The sequence below is a fragment of the Planococcus citri genome, chromosome 3, assembly GCF_950023065.1.
Source record: "Planococcus citri chromosome 3, ihPlaCitr1.1, whole genome shotgun sequence".
Taxonomy (NCBI): Eukaryota; Metazoa; Arthropoda; class Insecta; order Hemiptera; family Pseudococcidae; genus Planococcus; species Planococcus citri.
In genome coordinates, this window is record NC_088679.1 from 10,199,081 (window position 1) to 10,222,769 (window position 23,689).

At 34.0% G+C, this 23,689-nt stretch overlaps 1 protein-coding gene across 1 annotated transcript; it reads left to right on the plus strand.

The window, feature by feature from the left end:
- Window positions 1-747: 747 nt before the first annotated feature.
- Window positions 748-21,453, plus strand: LOC135839976 (fatty acid synthase-like). Its single transcript, XM_065356262.1, has 35 exons — window positions 748-1,260; window positions 1,450-1,605; window positions 1,777-1,947; window positions 2,010-2,210; window positions 2,312-2,553; window positions 2,668-2,898; window positions 8,231-8,331; window positions 8,622-8,718; window positions 8,802-8,939; window positions 9,053-9,283; window positions 9,396-9,585; window positions 9,667-9,896; window positions 9,986-10,293; window positions 10,379-10,523; window positions 10,627-10,743; window positions 10,827-10,935; window positions 11,005-11,277; window positions 11,394-11,558; window positions 11,656-11,819; window positions 12,733-12,891; window positions 13,064-13,300; window positions 14,937-15,103; window positions 15,275-15,457; window positions 15,540-15,606; window positions 15,684-15,860; window positions 17,505-17,693; window positions 17,790-17,991; window positions 18,476-18,662; window positions 18,759-18,874; window positions 19,379-19,638; window positions 19,727-19,979; window positions 20,060-20,343; window positions 20,439-20,672; window positions 20,767-20,991; window positions 21,069-21,453. The coding sequence occupies exons 1-35, from the start codon at window positions 1,098-1,100 to the stop codon at window positions 21,186-21,188; spliced, it is 6,492 nt and encodes a 2,163-aa protein (XP_065212334.1). The 5' UTR covers window positions 748-1,097; the 3' UTR covers window positions 21,189-21,453.
- Window positions 21,454-23,689: the final 2,236 nt, after the last annotated feature.

Consider the following 23,689-nt stretch of genomic DNA (forward strand, 5'->3'; position numbering starts at 1 on the left):
TCTATATATTTACGGTCAACTGAGTAGGCAACTTATTTAACATACCAAATTTTATTCATAAAATATTTTTGAGTAGGTACAGTGGTGTCAATTTTTTGGTCATTACTGCTAATTTCAAAAAATTCAGAAAAATAATCACATTTGTTCCGTTTTTCGACATTGGAAATATGCCTTAGATCGATTTTCGATAACGCCTTCTCTTTGAGGAATCACACTATCTCCTCTACAGGGGCACCTCATGAGATGCGATTTTTTCTGTGGTTGGTCGAAACTCGAAATTCATATTTTTTTGCAATCTATTCATACCCACCTTGTCTGAAACATCTCTTTCTTATTTATTATAACGTTTTAACTTTCAGTTACATGTATGTACATTGAATGATTTTCCAATGTTTTCAACCTTCCAACACACTTCTGTGATTTTGAAATCATGCTGATAAAAATGATAAATTGATTTTCCACCAATTGAGAATTTTCCATGGAACATTGATGTCAAGTAATAGGTGAATATTCCGAAAACTTTTTACGAATAACAATGAGTCTACAATGTTAGGTACTTAATTAGGTATTCGAATCAGTATGTAAATGAATCCAATTAATCAAATACGAACTATGGGGCGAAACAGTAATTTACATGGAACTGAACAACAAAGTAAATATGCGACGCTCTAATTATTTTTACAATGGATCAAGTATTTTATCAATTTGTCTGTTCTAGTGCCAAGAATACAATGAAATTCGCACATAGACTAATCTGCGGTTAAAAATTGAAAGTTGTCGAGTAAAATTATCAAACAGTCACTGCTCGCGTGACCTTCATGTCCATTCCTTCATTAATATTCATTTTGAAATTTTTCATTTCAAATAATTTGTGTTTTACCACGATTTATCTCATCGTTCCCACTAGCGCGGTTTAATTTTAATTGCTTAGAAATCTGCTCGAGCTATTTGTTTTTCTGAAGAATTTTTCCTTTGTGAAAAGTTCATTATTACCTAATTTTTCATATCAAAATATAACTAAAGTGTAGTGGGCGTTTGACAAAATCATTATATGTACATTACCTAGATTGACGAAGTACTTATTCTTTTAAAAAAACATGGAAAGCAATATCGATGATAAATTTGAAACAGTCATTTCTGGTATTTCGGGTAGATTTCCAAACTGTGAGAGTGTTCCAGAATTCCAGACTCAACTGTATGCTGGGAAATCATTTATGTCTTTGCAGCCCGACAGATGGCCAGTGAATTACAGATACCAGTGTAAGTATCACATTACGTTGGGCCGTGCTAAACACTAAAGATGGGATTTTGGAAGGGCTAACTTACTAGGATATCGTTTCATACACATATTTCATAATTTCAACTTTGAAGCTCCTGCAAAGAATAGGTCCTACCTACGTAAATACTCGTATTCTCACGATTAAACATGTTTATGTACCTGTGCTATAGATACGGATACAGTACTTCCATCTGCCACTGGAAAATTCAGATATGTCAAAGAATTCGATCCAGTTGTTTTCAAAGTAAATAATGCTGTAGCCGAATGCACTGATATAATAAATCGTAAAATTTTAGAACCAAGTTTTGAAGCTATTATGGATGCTGGTAATTCTTTCAATTATTCAAATAGATACCTGGGTACATCAACCTAATTTTTGCTACTGAAAAATAAAATCAAAAAACAACAGATTAGGCACCTACTTACCTACTTATCACACATTTACTTTACAAGTACTTGGTATGTAAATAAGTATTCCCTTGTTTTTTCTCCATTAGGTATAAATCCATACGATTTAGATGGCAGACATATCGCAGTTTATATGGCATATGATCACAGCGAAGGTGATGCAAATGCAGTTACTGTTGTAGGAGGAGGTCGACTTTGGGTGCTAGGTTCAAGTAAAACGATGATGTCTAATAGAGTTTCATTCGCATTGAATTTGACTGGTAATCTTTTCCACACACCTACCCATTTATTCATCAAAGACTAACATCATTTTCTGTTCCAGGACCAAGTTTCACCTTCTGTAACGACCTTTTTGGTGATCTAACCGCTCTTCATGAAGCCTACAAAAATGTCTCCGAAGGTTATGTAGAAGCGGCCATTGTTGGAGTGACTGCAGCTGTGCAGCATCCCCTGTTTGGTGTAATTTTATCCCAGATGAATGTGCTAAATATAGATGCTATAACTCGAGTATTCGATAAAAATGGTGAGTATTTTTTTTAAAAAATTGGTAATTTCCAAATACTCATTTAAAATATCCTCTATGCATTTATCTGATAATACATATTATGGATTAACATTATGAAGCTAATGGTTATGGAAGAAGTGATTCCTTGGTTGTTTTGTTCATACAAAGAGCCAGTGACGCTAAACGAATCTACGCTTCGATTGATTTCACTGGGTATACGTACTTCGGTTCGAACCCTAGTTCATTGTTGAATTTCGACGAAGAGTTACTGAAAAGCTCCATGACTCACTTGTACAAAGAGAACGATTACGACCATATCAAAGATCTGTCTTTTATAGAAATGAGCGCTTGCGGTCTTAAAGTAACTACCTATCTGCTGTCTATTACTTATACCTATTGAGATTTTCAATTGTATTAACAAAGTAGGTAGGTAGGTAGGTACCTAATTTATCTTTATTTTTTTTTATTATTACAGAACTACGACAAAACCGAATCTAATTTCATTGCTGATACCATAGGCAAAAATAGAAACACACCTTTGTTAGTTGGCTCAGTGAAGAGTAACATCGGTAATGCTGATGCTGCAGCGCCTTACGTCAGTTTAATCAAAGCATTATTCGCTTTAGAATCTGGCATTATTGTTCCAAACCAAAATATTGAAGAAATAAACGATGAGATCAGAGCATTTAATGAAAATAAATTGAAAGTAAGCACTTGAAATTGACAAACGAGGGAGTAAGTAAGTAGGTAGGTAGGTAGGTAGGTACATTCAAGTTGGTCAAAATTAAAAGAGCGAAATTCCTGTCCCAACTTACCGATCGACCTATCCTATACATATATGTAGTATACGCCTTCCAACGATAGATGTAAATTGTGCTGCCGAGTGTGAAACTGAAGGGACCTCGGAGACGGGAACTATTCTCTATACTTACATAATACATAGTACATATACAGGGTTCGCCGTTGTACAATTCCTCGAGTATTGGGTGTAATTCTGTCATATTGTTTCATACCATGTAGAAATCCTACACGTACAAAAAACGAAATTTTCAAATTTATAAAAATTATTACCATTGCAAAAATGTTGGTAAAATTAGGCAAAATGCAGAAATAATTGCGTAAAATATATTCTTGTTCTCGAAAACAGCGGAAAGGCGTTCCTTGTTCTCATTTTTTTTTTAGCAGGCATGGAGTGGAAAGCTGAAAGATGAAACTTTTGGCTTGAGCTTTCACTTTTTAAAATTTTTTTTAATGAGGTAAATTGAAAGGAAAATGGAAATTCACAACCACAACGGAAAAAAACGAAAAAACTGAAAAAAGGAGAGAAGTAAAATGAGGAGGTGGATAGCAAAACACAATAACTCCAAAATTACGAAAATTGAGTTTGATATCTATCCTTATGTAAAATTCAACGGGGAATCCATTCCCGGTGTCAGATTTTGTCCATCAGTTGAATATCATATAGTCTATATTCTATACCCTAAAAAGTGCTCTAGAAATCAACTTTTTTTAAAACCTCTCGGGGACTGAAAAGTTTTATATTTTATGGGTATTCACAAGCACCCTCGTTCCAAAAATGCAATGTTCCCAACCCTAAGTCTGTGGGCTCACCCCCTGGGGGGCTCCCGAAAGTCGACTGTAAATACTTTTCGGGGACTATGGGAACATTATATTTTTGAAAAGGGCATATACCACTGATTGAAAAAATAAAATGTTCCCACCCCTCCGACCATGGGCTGAGGTACCACCCCCCTAGAGGGGGTGTGAAAGCCCGTCTTGTGGTGTGTATTTTCGTAATTTTTGGGTGAAATCTATACTGTCGTATTGTTATTGTTTAAAAATAATCAATACCCCCTTCCTCCCCCACCCCTAAAAAGGGCCCACCCCCCTCAAAATTGAAAATGCGTATATTTCCTGATGCAATGCACTTATTTGAGTGAAATTTTTTTTGTTAGGTTACAATTAATGCTTAGAATTTGATAAATATTTTTTCCACTCACCCTCACCTCCCACTCACGCCTCATCTTCTTACTCAGATAATTGAGATCACACAACTTTGGCTGTAATGCAGTTATTTTCGCGCGGTTTTCGCTATTAACCTTCAAGTTAAACCTGTAATGTAAATAAAGGAACACTTACATCATCCTTTGTACTCCTGTTTCATCCTCTCCCCTCCATTACTTCAAAATTATCTATTTTTGGTCACATTTTTAGCAGTTTTGCCTTCTTTTTTTTGTTTGAAATTTTTCATAATAGTACTTCAAATAGGGAACTAGCTTCAGATGGTTACGTATAAAATTTATTATTCAAAAAATAGAACGACATCATTTTAGATGCAAAAATTTAATTTTGCCGCATTTGAAATTTTTAAAATTTCAACAATTATTAATGCTTTCAAACATTTTAATTCTAGAACAGAAAAGCTAATTACCCCGAGCAAAACGAGAAACGAAGGCAAAAGTTCCAGAAAATTGGTCATTTAAAAGATTGAATAGCATCAATAAGAATAAAATGAGCAGGGCTCGTATATTCTTTCCCTAAAAAACCTAAAATATGCGCTTGAATATTCCCTAAAAAATGCCAGAATATGCTCTAAAAAGTAAAAATATTCCATAACGATATGTGCATTGTTTTACAGGAAAAATCAATTCCTATAGGTTTTTACATACCTACTTACTTTATATTGTTGTGTAATACCAAGAATTCACAAACAAAAATACAAAATAGAGTGTTTTAAAATCACGAAAAGGTAATTCAAATTTCATTATTAAAGGAATAAAAAACAACTAAAATGAACAAAAAATAATAACAAGTGGGTATGGGTGAGCTATATTGACAGTTTTACAAATTTTGCGAGGGAAAAAATGAAAAATATCCAGATACCTACTAATATGATGCAAAAATTTGAAATTGAGCGAAAAACATTCCCTAAAAACTGTTAAAAACGCAAAATAGGTATTTCTTAAATATGCTGAAATTTATGCTTTTATGGTAAAATATGCCAAAATATGCTCTAACAAATTAGGCTCATTCTACTTGAAATTTCATAAATCGTGGAGATAATAGGAAAATTCCCTATCCCCTATGCATACAAAAAGTATGCTCCAGCATAAAAATCCGAGCCCTGAAAATAAGTTAATTTTATGGGCCTTGAACCGTGACATTCTTCTAATTGAAAAGCTCAAAAATTGAGAAAAGGAAAATCATGTACTTTGTCTTATTTTCGAAAATAAGTCAACTAGAGCAAAGCAAACCTAAAAGCTTTTGAAAATTTATAATTCAGAAAATTGAATACATAGCATTACTTTCAATGTAAATAATAAGTACATAGGTATGCAAGTTGATTCTATTGGCTTTAAAATTCTTCAAATTTAATGGTTGGTAAATTTTTGAAACGAAAAACGATTATCCCAAGCGAAGCGAAGGCAAAAGCTATCAAACATTTCTAATTCTAGGATTAAAAAATCATTTTTTTAGTCGTGTTCCCTGATTTAAAAATGTCAATTTCAGAATATTGAAGAAACTTTGGCCTTAGAGCGAAGCGAGGGCAGAAGCTTTCAAAAATTCATAATTCAAGAACTATAGGGAATTTTCCAATTATCTCCACGATTTATGAAATTTCAAGTAGAATGAGCCTAATTTGTTAGAGCATATTTTGGCATATTTTACCATAAAAGCATAAATTTCAGCATATTTAAGAAATACCTATTTTGCGTTTTTAACAGTTTTTAGGGAATGTTTTTCGCTCAATTTCAAATTTTTGCATCATATTAGTAGGTATCTGGATATTTTTCATTTTTTCCCTCGCAAAATTTGTAAAACTGTCAATATAGCTCACCCATACCCACTTGTTATTATTTTTTGTTCATTTTAGTTGTTTTTTATTCCTTTAATAATGAAATTTGAATTACCTTTTCGTGATTTTAAAACACTCTATTTTGTATTTTTGTTTGTGAATTCTTGGTATTACACAACAATATAAAGTAAGTAGGTATGTAAAAACCTATAGGAATTGATTTTTCCTGTAAAACAATGCACATATCGTTATGGAATATTTTTACTTTTTAGAGCATATTCTGGCATTTTTTAGGGAATATTCAAGCGCATATTTTAGGTTTTTTAGGGAAAGAATATACGAGCCCTGCTCATTTTATTCTTATTGATGCTATTCAATCTTTTAAATGACCAATTTTCTGGAACTTTTGCCTTCGTTTCTCGTTTTGCTCGGGGTAATTAGCTTTTCTGTTCTAGAATTAAAATGTTTGAAAGCATTAATAATTGTTGAAATTTTAAAAATTTCAAATGCGGCAAAATTAAATTTTTGCATCTAAAATGATGTCGTTCTATTTTTTGAATAATAAATTTTATACGTAACCATCTGAAGCTAGTTCCCTATTTGAAGTACTATTATGAAAAATTTCAAACAAAAAAAAGAAGGCAAAACTGCTAAAAATGTGACCAAAAATAGATAATTTTGAAGTAATGGAGGGGAGAGGATGAAACAGGAGTACAAAGGATGATGTAAGTGTTCCTTTATTTACATTACAGGTTTAACTTGAAGGTTAATAGCGAAAACCGCGCGAAAATAACTGCATTACAGCCAAAGTTGTGTGATCTCAATTATCTGAGTAAGAAGATGAGGCGTGAGTGGGAGGTTGAGGGTGAGTGGAAAAAATATTTATCAAATTCTAAGCATTAATTGTAACCTAACAAAAAAAATTTCACTCAAATAAGTGCATTGCATCAGGAAATATACGCATTTTCAATTTTGAGGGGGGTGGGCCCTTTTTAGGGGTGGGGGAGGAAGGGGGTATTGATTAATTTTAAACAATAACAATACGACAGTATAGATTTCACCCAAAAATTACGAAAATACACACCACAAGACGGGCTTTCACACCCCCTCTAGGGGGGTGGTACCTCAGCCCATGGTCGGAGGGGTGGGAACATTTTATTTTTTCAATCAGTGGTATATGCCCTTTTCAAAAATATAATGTTCCCATAGTCCCTGAAAAGTATTTACAGTCGACTTTCGGGAGCCCCCCAGGGGGTGAGCCCACAGACTTAGGGTTGGGAACATTGCATTTTTGGAACGAGGGTGCTTGTGAATACCCATAAAATGTAAAACTTTTTAGTCCCCATACCGAACATTTTTTTTGAACACTTTTCGGCCCATAGAATATAGACTAATAGCGCAAACGAGGAAAACAAGTCTGATTTTAGAGCTAAATGCATTAAAAATGAGATTTTGTTTGCAAAACGCAATAACTCCACTACTTTTTATACATTTCAGTTGCGCAGATGTGGTAACACTGTTTTTTTTTCATCGGGTGGGTACTGAAAATCGTTGGGTAGGAGTTACTTAAAAAAATTGTGCTTTCGTTGCCACTCTCTGAATGCCATATCACACACAGGAATTGTTTGAATTTCACATTCCAGTTTTTTAATTGTTTTTTATCGAAAATTCTCGATTAAACTTAATTTTTTTTCTATAATTTTTCAATTTTTTCAAATAAAAAATACGTTTTTTTGCAGAAAAACACCAAAAAAAAATTTTGCGTTCAAAACGCAATAACTTTTTTTTCTTTTCCTCACTGTGCTTACCCAGGTGACCGAAATTTTGAAATTGAGAGGAAATTTTATTTGTGGCACCTTCCCCTTTCATTTGACACCAATTTCGGAACTCGACCTCCCCACCCTTCCCCTCCTGACAATTTTTCCTAATTTCCCAAAAAAAAAAAAAAAAAAAATGGAGTTATTTACGTTTTGCTATCCACCTCCTCAAATGTGAAAATAGAAAAATAACTCAATCAAAACTGAACCTATACTACACCAATTGCAAAAAAGCTGAAAGAAAGCTGAATAAATAAAGCTTTTGGCTATGTAGAGTTTAGCTATCAAAAACCCCAAACTTCCTCGGCTTTCAGCTAGCTTTCAATCCCTGTTTTTAAGTTGTTTTTTCACCACTGATCGGTACCTCTACTCCCGGTGAAAGTATATACGCGTAATCTAAATTAATGAATCTTTATTTGTATTAGGTAGTGACAAAACCTACTATTCTGTCGAGCAATAAAGTAATGGTAAATTCAGTTGGAATTGGTGGTGCTCTCAGTCAAGTTATATTGAGACAAAATCCAAAGTAGTTACCTATTATATAATTATTTCTATTTTTTGAAAGGTAATACAGGATGTACAGAAATATTGTGTACCCCTAAAAAAGTTTTCTGCCGAATGTTTTGGTTGATCAAAATGAATGATAATAATGATAGCACATGATTGGTTGTTAGACTGAAGTGATAAGATATTAAAAAAAACTTTTTTTGGGGTTCACGATATTTTTGCGCACTCTGTTTATCAACTTTTCCCTCTGAACTTCCCGAATATTTTTCACTCAATCATGATCTTGAACATATTTCTTTTTGTGATTAGGAAAAGGACATTTTCATCAGTTACTACTGGAGTCCTTCCAAGACTAGTTCTGGCTTGTGGCCGAACCGAAGATGGAATTTTGAATAATCTCAAAAAAGTAAGTAGATGAGTGCATTACTGGGATTGGTAGGTATTCTTAAACGAGACCAGAGTCTAATTTTTTAGCATTATTCGTTTTAGTTTGAAACGATGCTTTTCAACGCTGAATATATTTCTTTGGTGAACGATGCTTTTGGTACGGATATGCCATATCATGTGTTTCGAGGATATACTATTGTTTCACCCGAAACCAGTTATGAAAGAAAAAGTTCGTCCGATGTATGTAACATTGTTACCTATTTCTATGTAATACTTACTCGTATCGCGTAATTTTAAAAGATGAATAGGTACCTAATACATATTCTACATTTAATCATTATTTGTCAATTCAGACTAAAGGAAACAAAAATCGTCCTATTTGGTTTCTATTCTCTGGAATGGGCTCACAATGGAACACTATGGGTAAAGGGCTTCTAGACTTACCCATTATTGCAGAAGTGGTAGAAAAATGCCATAGAGTTTTGCAACCTCGAGGAGTTGATTTATACCATATTTTGACCACTGAAGATCCAACCGTATTTGACAATATAATGCATTCTTTTGTTGGAATCATCACAATCCAAGTAAATTAGACAGATATAGGTTCCTATAATTTTTAATCGTGAAAAATGTTTAATGACTAAATGTGTCTCTATGACTGTTTTATTTTTTTGTTTTTTTTGTTAAATTCTTCAGATAGCTCTTGTCGAAGTTCTGAAAGCATTAGGCATCGAACCAGATGGTATTATTGGACATTCTGTGGGTGAAAATGCCTGTGCTTATGCAGACGGATGCTTGACTTTGGAACAGGCTGTATTGTCGTCGTATGCTCGAGGAATGGCGTCCATAGAAACAAAAACAATACGAGGAATGATGGCTGCAGTTGGTATGTTCAATCACATTTTTAACTACGAGTACTTTATAAGCTTAATTTCAGTAGCTCTACGTTAACTGTGTTATTATACAGGGAAAGGATACAATCAAATAAAAAATGACCTACCTGAAAGCATCGAAGTAGCTTGTCATAATTCAGCCACAAGTTGTACATTAAGTGGCCCCACCGATGACGTTGAGAAATACGTGAAGCAACTCCAAGACCAGAAAATTTTCGCCAAAGCTGTCAACGTCGCCAATATAGCTTATCATTCCAAACATATTGCTCCTGCTGCGCCTAATCTTTTATCTCGTTTACAAGAGGTCTAATAGATTATCATTACCTATCACCTAAAAAAGTTTCTTTTTTTCTACCTACTTTTTCTGAATTCTGATGTGGTTTTTCTTCTTAGGTAATTCCTGAACCAGTGAAACGTTCCTCAAAGTGGATAAGTACTTCGGTTCCAGAGGCAGATTGGGATAAGCCTTCGGCTCAGTATTGTTCAGCGGAATACCTAACTAATAATTTACTGAGCAGCGTTTTGTTTGAAGAAGGCAGTAAACATATACCTTCTGAAGCTTTGGTTATCGAAATAGCCCCACATGGATTACTGCAGGCAATTATGAAACGATCTTTACCAGAAACATGCACTAATGTTCCTCTAACCAGGAGAAATAATGAAGGAGAAAATCTGGGAAATCTTTTAAATGCTATTGGAAAGTACGAATTATTCTTCATTCAAAATTTCAAAAAAGTCTGTAAGTACCTATTCTGATTGTATGTACATGTGTATTTTTTCTTTCAGAATGTATATTGCAGGATGTGATCTGAATGTAAATGCTTTATATCCTCCTGTTGAGTATCCTGTTTCTAGGGAAACTCCTTCAGTAGCTCCGTTGGCTAATTGGCAACAGTCTGCACCCGATGCTGGAGTATACTATTTTGATCTGGTAGGTACCTAAATAAGTAGGTATTTCGATTTCACTAAATTGGTTAAGAATGCTTTGAAAGGACTATCGCTGAATTTTCAGCATATTCATTACAACTTTGCAGGTTGGAAGTCACAGTGGAGATCCTATAATAGTTCGGGTTAACGACGATTCGCCCTATTATTATTTAAAGGACCATCAAATCAATAATAACATCATGTTACCTGCATCTTTCTATTTGGTATAGATGAATCGAATGTTTTGTATTTTCTACATTTGTTTATCAAAATGTGAATTTATAAATTACTTTCTATTTTCTTTCAGTACCTTACCTGGTGGGCGTTCTGTATCATTAAAAATATTACCTTTGGTTCATTTCCGATTGTTTTCGAGGATGTAGAAGTGTTCAAAAATTTGACCATATCATCGAGGAGTAAATTGATACTAATTATTCTTTTTATCATTCCTATGACACGTTCTCAAACTATTTAATTGATTGCAGAGCCTCGAAAGTTCGCCGTTTTTATTCAAAAAGGAAGTGGAAAATTTGAAATTTTGAAATACAATGAGTCAAACTCGAATAAAACGACAAAAATAATGACTGGAGTACTTCATCAAGCTTATCCCACTTCAAAAAATATTGTAGATGATCAAAATCTTCACGATTTCAAGCACACCATTGCAGATGAAGAATTCTATAACGTTTTCAAAAATGTTGGATATGAATTGAAAGATTCATTCCGTAGCTTAGAGGTATTGAAGTACAAGGATAATGGTTAGTAGGGGTACCTAACTAAGTACTTTTAGTTCAACTTTCACACCTCTTGTGCATTTATTATACCTAAGTACCATAACTAACCTGTGCATTTGATTTCATATTTTGATACTTAGATTATTATGCGAAGATAAAGTGGCAAAAGAATTGGGTAACGTTTTTAGATGCGTTGCTAAAATTTGACATGTTTTCTGAAATTAAAAATGAAACCGACCTGTTGTATACCCAAAAGATTAGAAGACTGGAGATTTCTGCTGAAGAAATTTCATCAATAGAAGAAGGTACTCCGTCTACCTATCCACTCGTACCTACCTAGTACCTACGTAGTATGAGCATGCATAATTGCGAAAATCTGACGTACTAAATCATTTTTTGCAGGGTCGACGTTGTTATGTCATAAACAACGCAGTACAAGTATACTAACTTGCCCTGGTCTGGTAATGCATTCGGTAAAACACCAAAAGTTCGAGCAAAAAAAGCTGAACGCAGACATACAATTAGAAAAATTACGATTCGTTCCCCATAAGAATCCAAGATGTCAGGTGGGTAGGTATTTCAGATTAATCGAGGTTATAATCTGCCATTTATCACGTTTAAATAACAAGGTAGCTTAAGTATTACATAGTACATACTTACCTTAAAATCCCTAGAAAATATTTTGTGTATTTTCCTCTCGACAGATTTTCACTTCCCCCCTTTCTCTCAGCGTTACATACCTAAGCTCTGTCATTAAATTCAAATCGCTCCTTCGTATTAAAAAGAAAGTGAAATATTCTTTTTTATTTTTCAGTAAAGTAAACGAAAGTGCGTCTTAGAATGTCAGTCTTTTAGAATTCAATGTTTCAATTTGTAGCCAATTTTAACCTACATCTAGATTTTAATTTTCTTCATACCTGATCACGAAAATGTCTCCTAAAGGTGTTGACATCGATATAGGCAGCTGAAGATTTGACTTCCGTCGTTGCATCTATGTACTTTTTGGAAGTTCACCCTGAAAATCTACGTTTCAGCCAATTTCATTGGTTGGAATTTCGGAAATGAGCTGGGTTCATATTTTAGCAGTAGCAGAAAACAAATTAGGATTAGATATCTATTCCAGTGGCAACAAATTTTCGGACTGGACAAGGTTAAATTAAAAACTCATGATAAAAAATACATTACCAGACAAAATTTTAAATGTTGTTAGTTGAATTGCCTTCAATTTTTGCTAAATTTTTGAAAATCAAAAAGCCAAATTAAACGAAAAAAAATACAATTTTATCAAATGATTTTCAGATTTATCTCTGGGTATATCTATTACGCGTTTCTCTTTTTGTGAAAGATCAAGTACCTAGATACATACTACCTAATTAATTAATTATAAAGTCCAATATACTTACCCAAGTAGGAACTAGGATGAATATACTTTGTGACAATTTCATAATGCAGGCATGTCTGCAATATTTAATGTTACAGAGTGCTGAAGAATTGTGTAAATTATGTTTGGAAATAGCTGCTGATAATTTTAGCGCTGTGCCCCAAAAACGAAAGACAAAGTTGAACATCATAATGGAAAATAATTCAGAATGTGCTATGTTATTAAAACATACTATGAGAAACAGTGATACGTTGAAGGTTTGTAGTCTATTCACCTATTTGAACTTGAAACACCAATTTAATAATACATGCTTGTCGCCATGTAAAAATTTAGCCTATGTATATAGGCTCTAGGCTAAATTTTTACTGGGTAGGTAATTTGATTAATTTTATTTGTTATCTAGTGATTGATGAAGGTGTTGTTTTTCAGACCAAGATACTTTTCTATGAACAGAAGCAAACGTCATTAAATAAATTCACCTCAAGGGATGAATACTTTATGCTAGTCACTAATCAGCTGTGCGATGTTGGAAAATATTCAGCTGATGCTTTCTTTGTTATTACTTCAAATTTTGAAGACAAAGCCTTGCCGCCAATAACTGATGATTGTTTTGAACAAGTCGTGCGACAGAAATTTGATGATAAAACATTTTATCTATTTAAAAAGGTACTTATAATGCAGGCAAATAAGAAAAAATAAAAACATTTTTGGCCACCCAAGCTTTTATGATGAAAAATTGTCAAGGGTGGTCCCCTGAATAATCCCTGAGAATTACCATCCCACAGACCCCTTGCTAATTTTTTTATGGGGGGTTGAACCCCCCCAAAATGGGTTTTTTGAAGTTTTATCCTCGGTGGTTGACTTTACGTCAAAAATAGCTTTATTTTTGAGTTCTACGTCAAATTCCCGATCTAGTGACATATCAACTGTCCTTCTACCTTCAAGGGGGGTGGGGCTAGAAGCATTCAAAAAAGGGGGGGTTTCCTGAAAAATACATAAAGGTTATAGGCGCCTAAGAGGGGTGAAATGGGCCCCGAGAGTGTTCAGGTTGATACTGGCATGGAAGGTAGGTACCATTGAGAAACTACCGCGTGAAAAATTTCAGATCCACACCACCTCCCCTTTTTGGGGGACCCCCCTTTTCTGAAATTTCAATATCACTTTTCTCAGCCCCATTTCAACCGATTTTGAAAATTTTTCAGGATGTAATGTATATCCTTAGTAAGTATCCCCACAAAAATTTTCAGCCCCCTCCCCTCATATTTACCCCTCAAAATACCGTTTTTCAACTTATTTGATGCTTTTTAACTATAGTAAAAATTGAGGGGGCTAAGAGCTCTGGAGAGAGCTAGGTGAGTGTAGCAAAAATTTTGACGTCATATTCGTGCTCAGCAGTATCGAATCATAAGAAAACGACACCCTACTCATTAATACTCAGTTATTTTCCCCAAAATTCCTATTTTACCCCCACTCTCCCTAAGACACATTTATACACCATTTTGAGGGGTAAATATGAGGGGAGGGGGCTGAAAATTTTTGTGGGGATACTTACTAAGGATATACATTACATCCTGAAAAATTTTCAAAATCGGTTAAAATGGGGCTGAGAAAAGTGATATTGAAATTTCAGAAAAGGGGGGTCCCCCAAAAAGGGGAGGTGGTGTGGATCTGAAATTTTTCACGCGGTAGTTTCTCAATGGTACCTACCTTCCATGCCAGTATCAACCTGAACACTCTCGGGGCCCATTTCACCCCTCTTAGGCGCCTATAACCTTTATGTATTTTTCAGGAAACCCCCCCTTTTTTGAATGCTTCTAGCCCCACCCCCCTTGAAGGTAGAAGGACAGTTGATATGTCACTAGATCGGGAATTTGACGTAGAACTCAAAAATAAAGCTATTTTTGACGTAAAGTCAACCACCGAGGATAAAACTTCAAAAAACCCATTTTGGGGGGGTTCAACCCCCCATAAAAAAATTAGCAAGGGGTCTGTGGGGTGGTAATTCTCAGGGATTATTCAGGGGACCACCCTTGACAATTTTTCATCATAAAAGCTTGGGTGGCCAAAAATGTTTTTATTTTTGAAATATGATGCTAATTTGCCTGCATAATTAAGAAACTTATTATTCCTAATCTTATAATCAATAATAATAGGTACGTAGGTACTTACTTAAAAATTTCATTTTACTGAAAATTGATTCAAAATTCTTGATTAATAAATCACTTACCTACATAAAAATTATGAAGTTTTTTTCTACTTAGGTAATTTGTTTCGTGGTGCCAATATATTCTATTTATTTTAGAAATCTTTATTGGATGATAAACGCATTCAAATTACAAATGGAGATAGGCCAACTGAATATTTTCCAGAAAGCAGTAAATCAGAGCTCTTGTTCGTTGTCAAACAGAATATGGATTCGGCTGATTTATCGATTATGCTTGAAGATCACAAAAAACCGACGGATCCGAGGTAAGTTCCTATACCCATTGAACGCTAAAATCAATGCCTATACCTACATTACTTATCCCTGTCAAAAACCATCGTGTAGCTGAAGAAAATAGCAGGAATTTTTAAAGAAAAAAAAAACAGACTAACGTATCAACTATGTTCCGCTAATTCGAGTTGTATTGATTTAAACAGGTATTTCTTTGTTATGGATAAAGATACGCCAAGTGATTCAGTTCTAAAAAGTGAACTCACTCGAGATTCTTCGATATCAGTCCTTCAAAATGGAGAATGGGGTTCGTATCGAAGTATCTCAGAAAATCAATCAAAACTAGAAGAAAGTTCGAAAAATATTGCTGACATTCCTGGAGATATTCAGTAAGCTCAAAGTTATTTAAAAAAATACAACTCGTATTTTAAAAGCTCATTTTTTGATTTCAAATATTTATTATGACGTCAGGATGGAATCGGTGTATTTGCAATATCTCGGCTGTGATAGAGAAATCGAACAATCTGAAGATGATAAAGTACCTACACAATTGTACTTTTCATAAAAAAATGCATCAATTCTAAAATTATTTGATTATTAAAATTATCGTTGCAGATTCGGAATTATGGAATTGAATACTCCGGCGTTCAAGATACTGGAGAAAGAGTAATGGGTTTGGCTGTAGTCAATTCTGATGATCCTATATCCAAACCGGATTCTATTCTGAAATGGACACTACCGGATGATTGGAGCCTGGAAGATGGTGCCACTGTCCCTTTTATTTATACACAAGTAAAGCAGCATATAAAAATATTCCTCTAATGTACCTATAATGATTTTCCAGTAGGTATGTACTTTCGGTGTATAGGTAAGCGCAACAAAAACAAATTGTTTAGAATAAAACAAAGATCTCACTGAGAAAAAAAAATCATAAAAATTTTAATAATAATGATATAGTGTAATATGCCTTCACCCTCTAGGTGGACATTCTCGGAAAGATTACCTGGTTAGGGGAATCGTCGTAACATGGGAACTATCGGTGCATAAATTAATATGCACATAAATCACTAGGTACGTGTATCTTTACACAATACACCCGTTTTATACATAAATCTGTCAATCATGTATAAAAGGGGTGAGCTCAGATCTTCTGGATCGTGGCTTCTCTGTATGAGAATTTGTCCACGAGCCTCACTTGTTTTCTATCGTCTGCAGCGTAAGGTATCAAGTGGCATTGTGTCCTCATAGTGTCGAATTAAATGTATAAGCCTCCCAATGAGGCATTTAACTCGTGTTTGTTCCACTTCTATCGTGGTAATTCTATATTGATTTACTCATTCGTCGATAGAGTAATTAACGTAAACGTAATTAATACCTATCACGGATACCTATTTATCTCTTCTTGCGGCTATCTGAGATGATTCCAGACATCATCAGGTAGAGCGTGTGTTACGTGTGTCTCTTTGTAAAGCAGCCACTATTGGGGTAGGCTAAGGAAAAGAGGTGGTGTGATAATAAGCAGTGTTTGGTAAGTAGGTACTTACCTACATGGTGGTGTCTCCACTGGTTAATCATAAGTTAGCACAATTAATTAATATTATCGTGTATCCACGGGCCTAGGGCAAGGATCCTGACTCATAGATAGGTATGTTGATTGATACCTATTCGCATTCCTATACCATCTCGTGTTGGTATAGATGGACTATTGAACTACATGATCAGCAACAATCTTATGGCAAGGATCATAGATTGTATTATTGGGACGAAGGTCGAGAATATTATAATTAAACACATTAATTATAGTAATATTGATGTCTTTTAGTACAATAAATATTATCATCGGAATAATGATGTTAGGTGTTCATTTCATTATTATTCTAACATTTAGTTGTTCTCGTTAATATTGGATCGGACACCCATGTCTAGTGACATTAGGAGACATAGGCCAAATTCAACCCCCTCAGGTAGTTTCTCATGTAACCCCCTTTGTAAGTAATCACGCTTATCTAAATCATCCAATCCTAGTTATTACCACTTTAACGATAACAATAGGTACGAGTATTTGAATCCCTCATACTTGAGTTCTTTTTACTAGAAAGATAGGCAAACCATTTAGAGTTGAGTTCATGTAGGTAGGTACCTATGTATGTTTGCTCATTCATCTCGTGATTGAAAGGTATCAACGAGGGTTGTTCAAAAAATCGGTCACCAAACGCTCTATCTCGGAAACTATTATGCTTTAAGCGATGATTTTTGTTCGAGGAGGTCCTACACGGTTGTCTTATGTATCTTTAGGGGTAGATGTGTGCATATGTTTCATAGGTCGAAGATCGTGGATAGTGAGCCGAAGAACGTTTATGAGATCATTACAGAACGCTATTTTGAACGAACCTTCGTAAATTTTTTATAATTTTAATAATTTTTCATATCTTGTAGGCTTATTACATTCTGGATGCGCCAGTTATTCGAGGCAAACAATACCTGAGTTCGGTTTTGATCAACGTGAGCGACGAAGGACCTTTTTGTGAAGCTTGCATCTCAATTTCTCTAAGTAGGAAACACACAGTCTACGTCAGTGTGTCCAGCGACGAAGAAGTTGATTTAATAAAGAAAAAATTCCCGCAAGTAAGAGTATACCTATACCTAATTTGACAATATGTCTGATCAATGTAAAAATATGCAGGTGCTTAATTCTGTATATGATATTAATATTTTATACAGCTTGACGAAAAACGAATATTCAATTTGGAAAAGTGCTCATTTCAAGCTGAACTATTGAAAATGACTAAAGGTATCGGAGTAAGCCTTGTTGTGAATTGTTTGCCCGGAATTGAAAGTATCCAAGAGTCCTTGAAATGCCTCAATGATCTCGGTTATTTTGTCCAAATTGGTAAAACAAATGGCTGGGAATCACAACGGCTAGGTATGAACATATTTTTCATAGAGTCAAATAAGTAATCATACAGAAAATATTTTACAAGATTTTTTCTTCGTTCTGAGAGCGAGTTGAATGTTTCTAAGAAAATCTTTTAGCTTCGGAAGTGCCCTCGGAGAAAAAATATGTAGGTATCGTATCCTCAGAGAAGAGACATTTTCGAAAAAATCGAATCTCAAATGCTATCCTTTAGATTTGAGGCATTTTTTGCAAAACAGTTTGGGTCAAGGCCACAGCGGAAAAATTAAGTTTTTTTCGAAAATACTCCCTCTTTGAGAACACATATCTCTCCTCCGGAGATACCTCTGTAGCTTAAATTTTTCTTTAGTAAAATCATAATTTCAAATTGAAGGTATAACATATTCGTCAAATTTGGTCACAATCCTCTCGCATTTTTTTTTTTCACTATTCCCCCCCTATTAATCACAGTAGGTTAGCAATGCGATTTTCTAATAATAATGATGATTTTCAGAATTATACCCATTTTTGAAAGCTCTTTCGTTTATCATGATTCCGAATGAAATATTGAAACTACTGGCCAGACTATCGGAAAATGAAAAACAAAACTTGAAAGCCTTAGTGGAAGATGGAATAAAAAATGGCGTCGTAGTTCCATTCCAAAGTAATGTTCAAATTCAAGGAATGCCTGAAAATAATCAGTGAGAATTTTTTTATCGCAGTTGCTGATTTGTTGATGAGGTTCATTGTGATAGGTACCTAATGATGATTGATACTTTTTTTTCTGTTCTTTACAGTTTTTCAAAAAAAAATCACATTAAAAATATTTTCAAGTGGTTACCAAACAACGAATTGTGTCGCAACATGAATCAAAACATACGCTTCGATAGTAATCATTCTTATATTATCGTTGGTACGTAATTAATCTGTGTAAGAACTTTACAAAGCACTGGAAGAACGCCAGAATAAATACTTGGAGTTCTAGGGACATTTTTATAGTCAAGCTTCTGAGCGGATTGAGAAAAAATCGTTTTTTGGGGGGTTTTTTGGTCAAGTGGGCTTACATAATTTTACACGCCTATTTCCACTTTTTCATTTTGAAATGAAATGTGGAGATTATATAATTTTTAATATTTTTTTCAACTAAACTTACTAATAAAAACCTATTGGTAAAAGAAAACAGAAAAACAAAAAAAAATGAACTAATTTTGGAGTTGAACCGAATTTATTCACAAGATTTCAGAGAACCTGAAGCAAAACTTTTCATAATTTACTTCTGGGTTTCAAAGGTGAATTTGAAACGAAACCTTTGCTCAATTTATTACTTAGATTTTAAACTGAAGCTATGCGAAGATTTTATTAAAACCTCGGTCCTCGGAAGCCTTTTTTTCAAAATAATCATCAAATTTTTTTGCAGGAGGAGAAAAAAAGAACCATGCTTGGTTCGAATTAATGGAATGGCTGATGAGCAAAGGTGCTCGAAAATTCATCGCCACTGTTGATAACTTTTTCGTAGGACCTAGTATATCATATAAAATCAATAGATTGTTAATTCAAAAAAAAGCTACAATTATACTGAATTCATCTCAAAAAACTGAATCCCTTCAAGATGCCGAAACACTGGTCCAAGATGCTAATAAAATAGCTCCTTTGGAAGCTGTATTCTTCGCATCAGTGGTAAATTGATGAGATTTTTCATATCTACTGACCCACCTACGTTTCAAAACAAAACGATAGCTAATTTATAGTAAAATCGAATTTGAAGGCATCAATTGGCAGAAAAGCCCATAATATGGACTTGGCAACTCGAAAACTCAACCCAAATATTCATCTCGTGAGTATATTCTCTGGCGGTCTCAAAGAATGTGAATCGAGACGATTTGCAGGATCACCCGCAGTTGTATTTCATGGTAACAGATCAACCCATAAATTATCTACTGTTTTACCTATAATCGACGATGTTCTGTCGCAATTCGACAATAGCAATTCACCTACTCTTTACCGTTTCAAATATACAGGTTCGATTGGTGCAATCATATTCGAAAACTCAACTATTTCCTTATTGGGAATGTTTCAACTAACGATTTTTAACTTTCAGAAAACAAAACTGCTGATTCAGCGTTGAGGAATTATTTACCTCACGATATTAGTATTTTGGAGGAAATCGCCGATGATTTATCGGATAAATTGGAATTCGTCGAAGTTACCACAAAAACTCCTCGATATTCTAGTCTAAAAGACTGCTTCCCAATTTTTATTATTTCCACCCTCGGCCCTAAACCATTGAAAAGTTTGCTGTCAAACCTTATGAGCCCAGCTTTTTGCTCTAGCATTGGAACGAGTAAATTTTCCATTAAAGAATCAGCTTCAAAGTTATACGAAGTAAGCACTTTTCATCTTCGATCAACCGAAATTTCTGAAAGTAGATACCTACCCATAATCATATTTATATTATAAAATTTCCAATGAATTTTTAGTCTCTGTGTAGTATCCAAAGTAAAGCAGGAGTTACTCTCTTATCTGAAACGTGGGCTACTCCGATAGCTTTCGAATTGATAAAACTACTGGATGAGGATAAAAGAAAGTATCGACTATTTACCTTGGAAGGTAATCCGCTCACTTGGAAGGATCGTATTATAAGCCTTGGCCCAATTAATTCCAGTCAATTTGAAAACAATCTAATCGCTGAATTATTTAATATTAATCCTGAAGTGAGAACTTTAGAAGCAGTGTTTCATATTAGTAGATACCAATGTTTTTTTTAGGCCTATCGTGTATTAATATACGTAATTATTAATTTTTCAGATCTGTTTGGATACTTTACTAGGAATGAACAAACCATTACCTCAAAAAATATCAGATTATTTGTACAGTAATAATTATCCATCTGTTAATATTTTCAGTGTTTTAAAAACACTCGAATCGATTCGATTTGGATGGGAAATGATTTTCAAATATGAATACAATAACGAATTCATCAAAAATACCATCTCCTTGCTACAAAATCCAAACGAAAACAAACCATTGCGGGTAAGTTTTGAAAAAAAATTAAAATGCTCCTAAAATGAGACGAGAAACAGCTTACCTAAAATTTTACTTATTTTTAGATTTCTGTCACGAGTGAAGTGTTTGTTTATGAAGAAGAAAATTATCAGAAATTTTTAAGCAGTTATGAAGTTTTGAAAAAAATTAATGGCGATATTATATACACCATGTGGTATGACTGAGAAGTACCTATTACCTACCTAAACTAAATAGGTACTTAAATGGTTTGATGAATAATGTACCAATAAACGATGTCATTTTCATATAAAGTACTCTTTAATCCCACCTCTTATGAATTAGTATTTGTCTATTGATTTTGATATTGAGAAAAAAATCTGCAACAAATTTTCTCTGATATTGATCGGGAGAAGAGAAAGTTTTATTCGATTGCAATGATTGAAATGTTTTAATTATCAATAAACAAAATATATTTTGCTCTATAAAAGATGATATTATTTTTTTCAAAAGGAAAACTACGTAGGTGCATGGTAATTCTCAAAAAAAAAGGTCAATTTTGATACCTATGCATAATTTTGAAAAATAAAAATAATTTTTTTGAAAAATTTCAAGTGGGAATCATTTGTATAGGTTTCCCAGATCCCTTTTCTAGTGTTGGCCTCAATTCAATCCCGCTCACTGTGGGCCCTGACCCCCTTAAAATGACGATAATTAGGATTCGACCCTCATATAGATGTGTAATATGTTGATAAATATGTTTTCGAGGTCGTAGAATTCGAATCTGGATGTTTTTTCTGATGCGTGGGGAGGGGGGAAATGTCAAATTTTGCTTATGTATTATCGTATAATATGGATCGCTATGGTTTTGAGGCCGCAGAGTTCGATTCTGGACTTATTTTTTTGGTAGGGACTAGGGATGCTGGTGAGGCGTGGGGAGGGAGAAAATGTTTAATTTTGCTTGTATTATCGTGTAATATCTCGAGCTCGACTAGCGCGATAAAAGTACAGTTGTCTGAAATTTGGCCAAGTCGAAGGACAAATGAGCGCTGGGCAAGCCGTGAAGCCGAAGGACAATCTCAACGTTTTTTCGTTTCTAGCCTTACTTACTCGACATTATTTGATTTTTAACATGTGTTTTTTTCGCAAAACAATACTTAATTACTTACGAATGTCGCTATAAATTCTTGAAGTAGGGCACAAATTACGATTTTCGCAACTTTGCCCATCTCCCCTGACTGCAAAAACAATGCAGATTGAGAAACCCCACTGTTTTTTGTTTTAGGGTCTAAACTATCGAATAAGACAAGTTTTAACCCAAACACTTACTTATTTGCTGTTGCCCATGTGTTATTTATTCCCACAGACCTATCATCTACCTACATTATTTTTTCCGTGTGTTGGAATTTCAATTTTTTTTCTCATAAAAACGGCGTGACATACCCAACTTATTCATTTTTCAACATTTTTCAGTCCCAAAACCTTCATACTTATTGCAGATTATTGTGTCTTAACCATGAATCTTCGGTCAAAATGTCCATGTCAGTACAAAACCCGTTTTTTCCCTCAAGATTCGATATTCAAAGTCAAGTTTAATGTTATGTAAACAAAATGCACATTTTGCATTCTTAGAATTGAAATTCATTGAGTGGTACCAAACAAGTTATCATTCGACTCTGAGCTTATGGTGTAGGGTTTACCGCGATAAGTTGAATGCAAAGGATAATTTGAAATGAAGCGAGAGAAAGTTTTGAGTAATTTCTGCAGAAGTAGGTAGATATGTAGGGTCACGGGTGGTTAGTTGTCAAAAAAAAATGTTTTTTGAAGTTTCTGAAGCCATTTATGAATATTTCTTTGCGGTTTTGGGCTAATTTAAAAGCTCGATTCTTTGCGCGTGTTTTCTTTTTTTAAAATTGAATTTTGGTTCATGTGATGAATAGTTAATGGTGGATTTAGTGAGATACTTTTTTGTGACAACTAACAACCACCCCTGTTGTAAGTTGTCAAACACGCATTCACTATTGATTAAAAAAACTTACAATTCAATTTTCGAAAATTTTCTAAAAAGAAAACACGTGAGAAGCTCTAAACTTTCAAATAAGACCAAAAACTTGAAAAAATATCCATAAACGACTTCAAAATCTTCAAAAAACTTTTTTGTTTGACTGGTCATTCTTTGAATTTTTTCTTGCGTTGGTAAATCCATCAATTCAACTTTTTTATTCGTTTTATAGAATGAAAATCAGAAAAAAAATATTCAATAATGCAATAGATAATTTTCTGAAAATATTTTTCTACTTTGATGCATATATTGGTAAACTGTCTCATTGACAACTAACAATATTTTTCCTTTTTTGACAACTAGCAACTTCTCGTTTTTTCACTTCGTACCAAAAAATTTTATTCATTTCGAAATTTTTTGTAATTGAACATGCGATTACTGAATCCGTGATAAAATTTTCTTTAAATTGATGTATAATTTATCTACCTTTGACAAATTGTTGATGTTTAAAAACGAAAAGTTCCAATTTAACATGCGTAACTTCGCACCTGTAAAATCACTTTTTTCAAAACTGTATCCCCAAATAAAAAGCTACGTATGTTGCCAATTTTGTATGTTGGAACATTAGTAGGTATAGCATGAAGTTATTATGAAGGTTTCGTTTGGATAGTGTTCTTGTATCTTTTTAAAAACGCAATTTGACAACTAACAATTATGGACAACTAA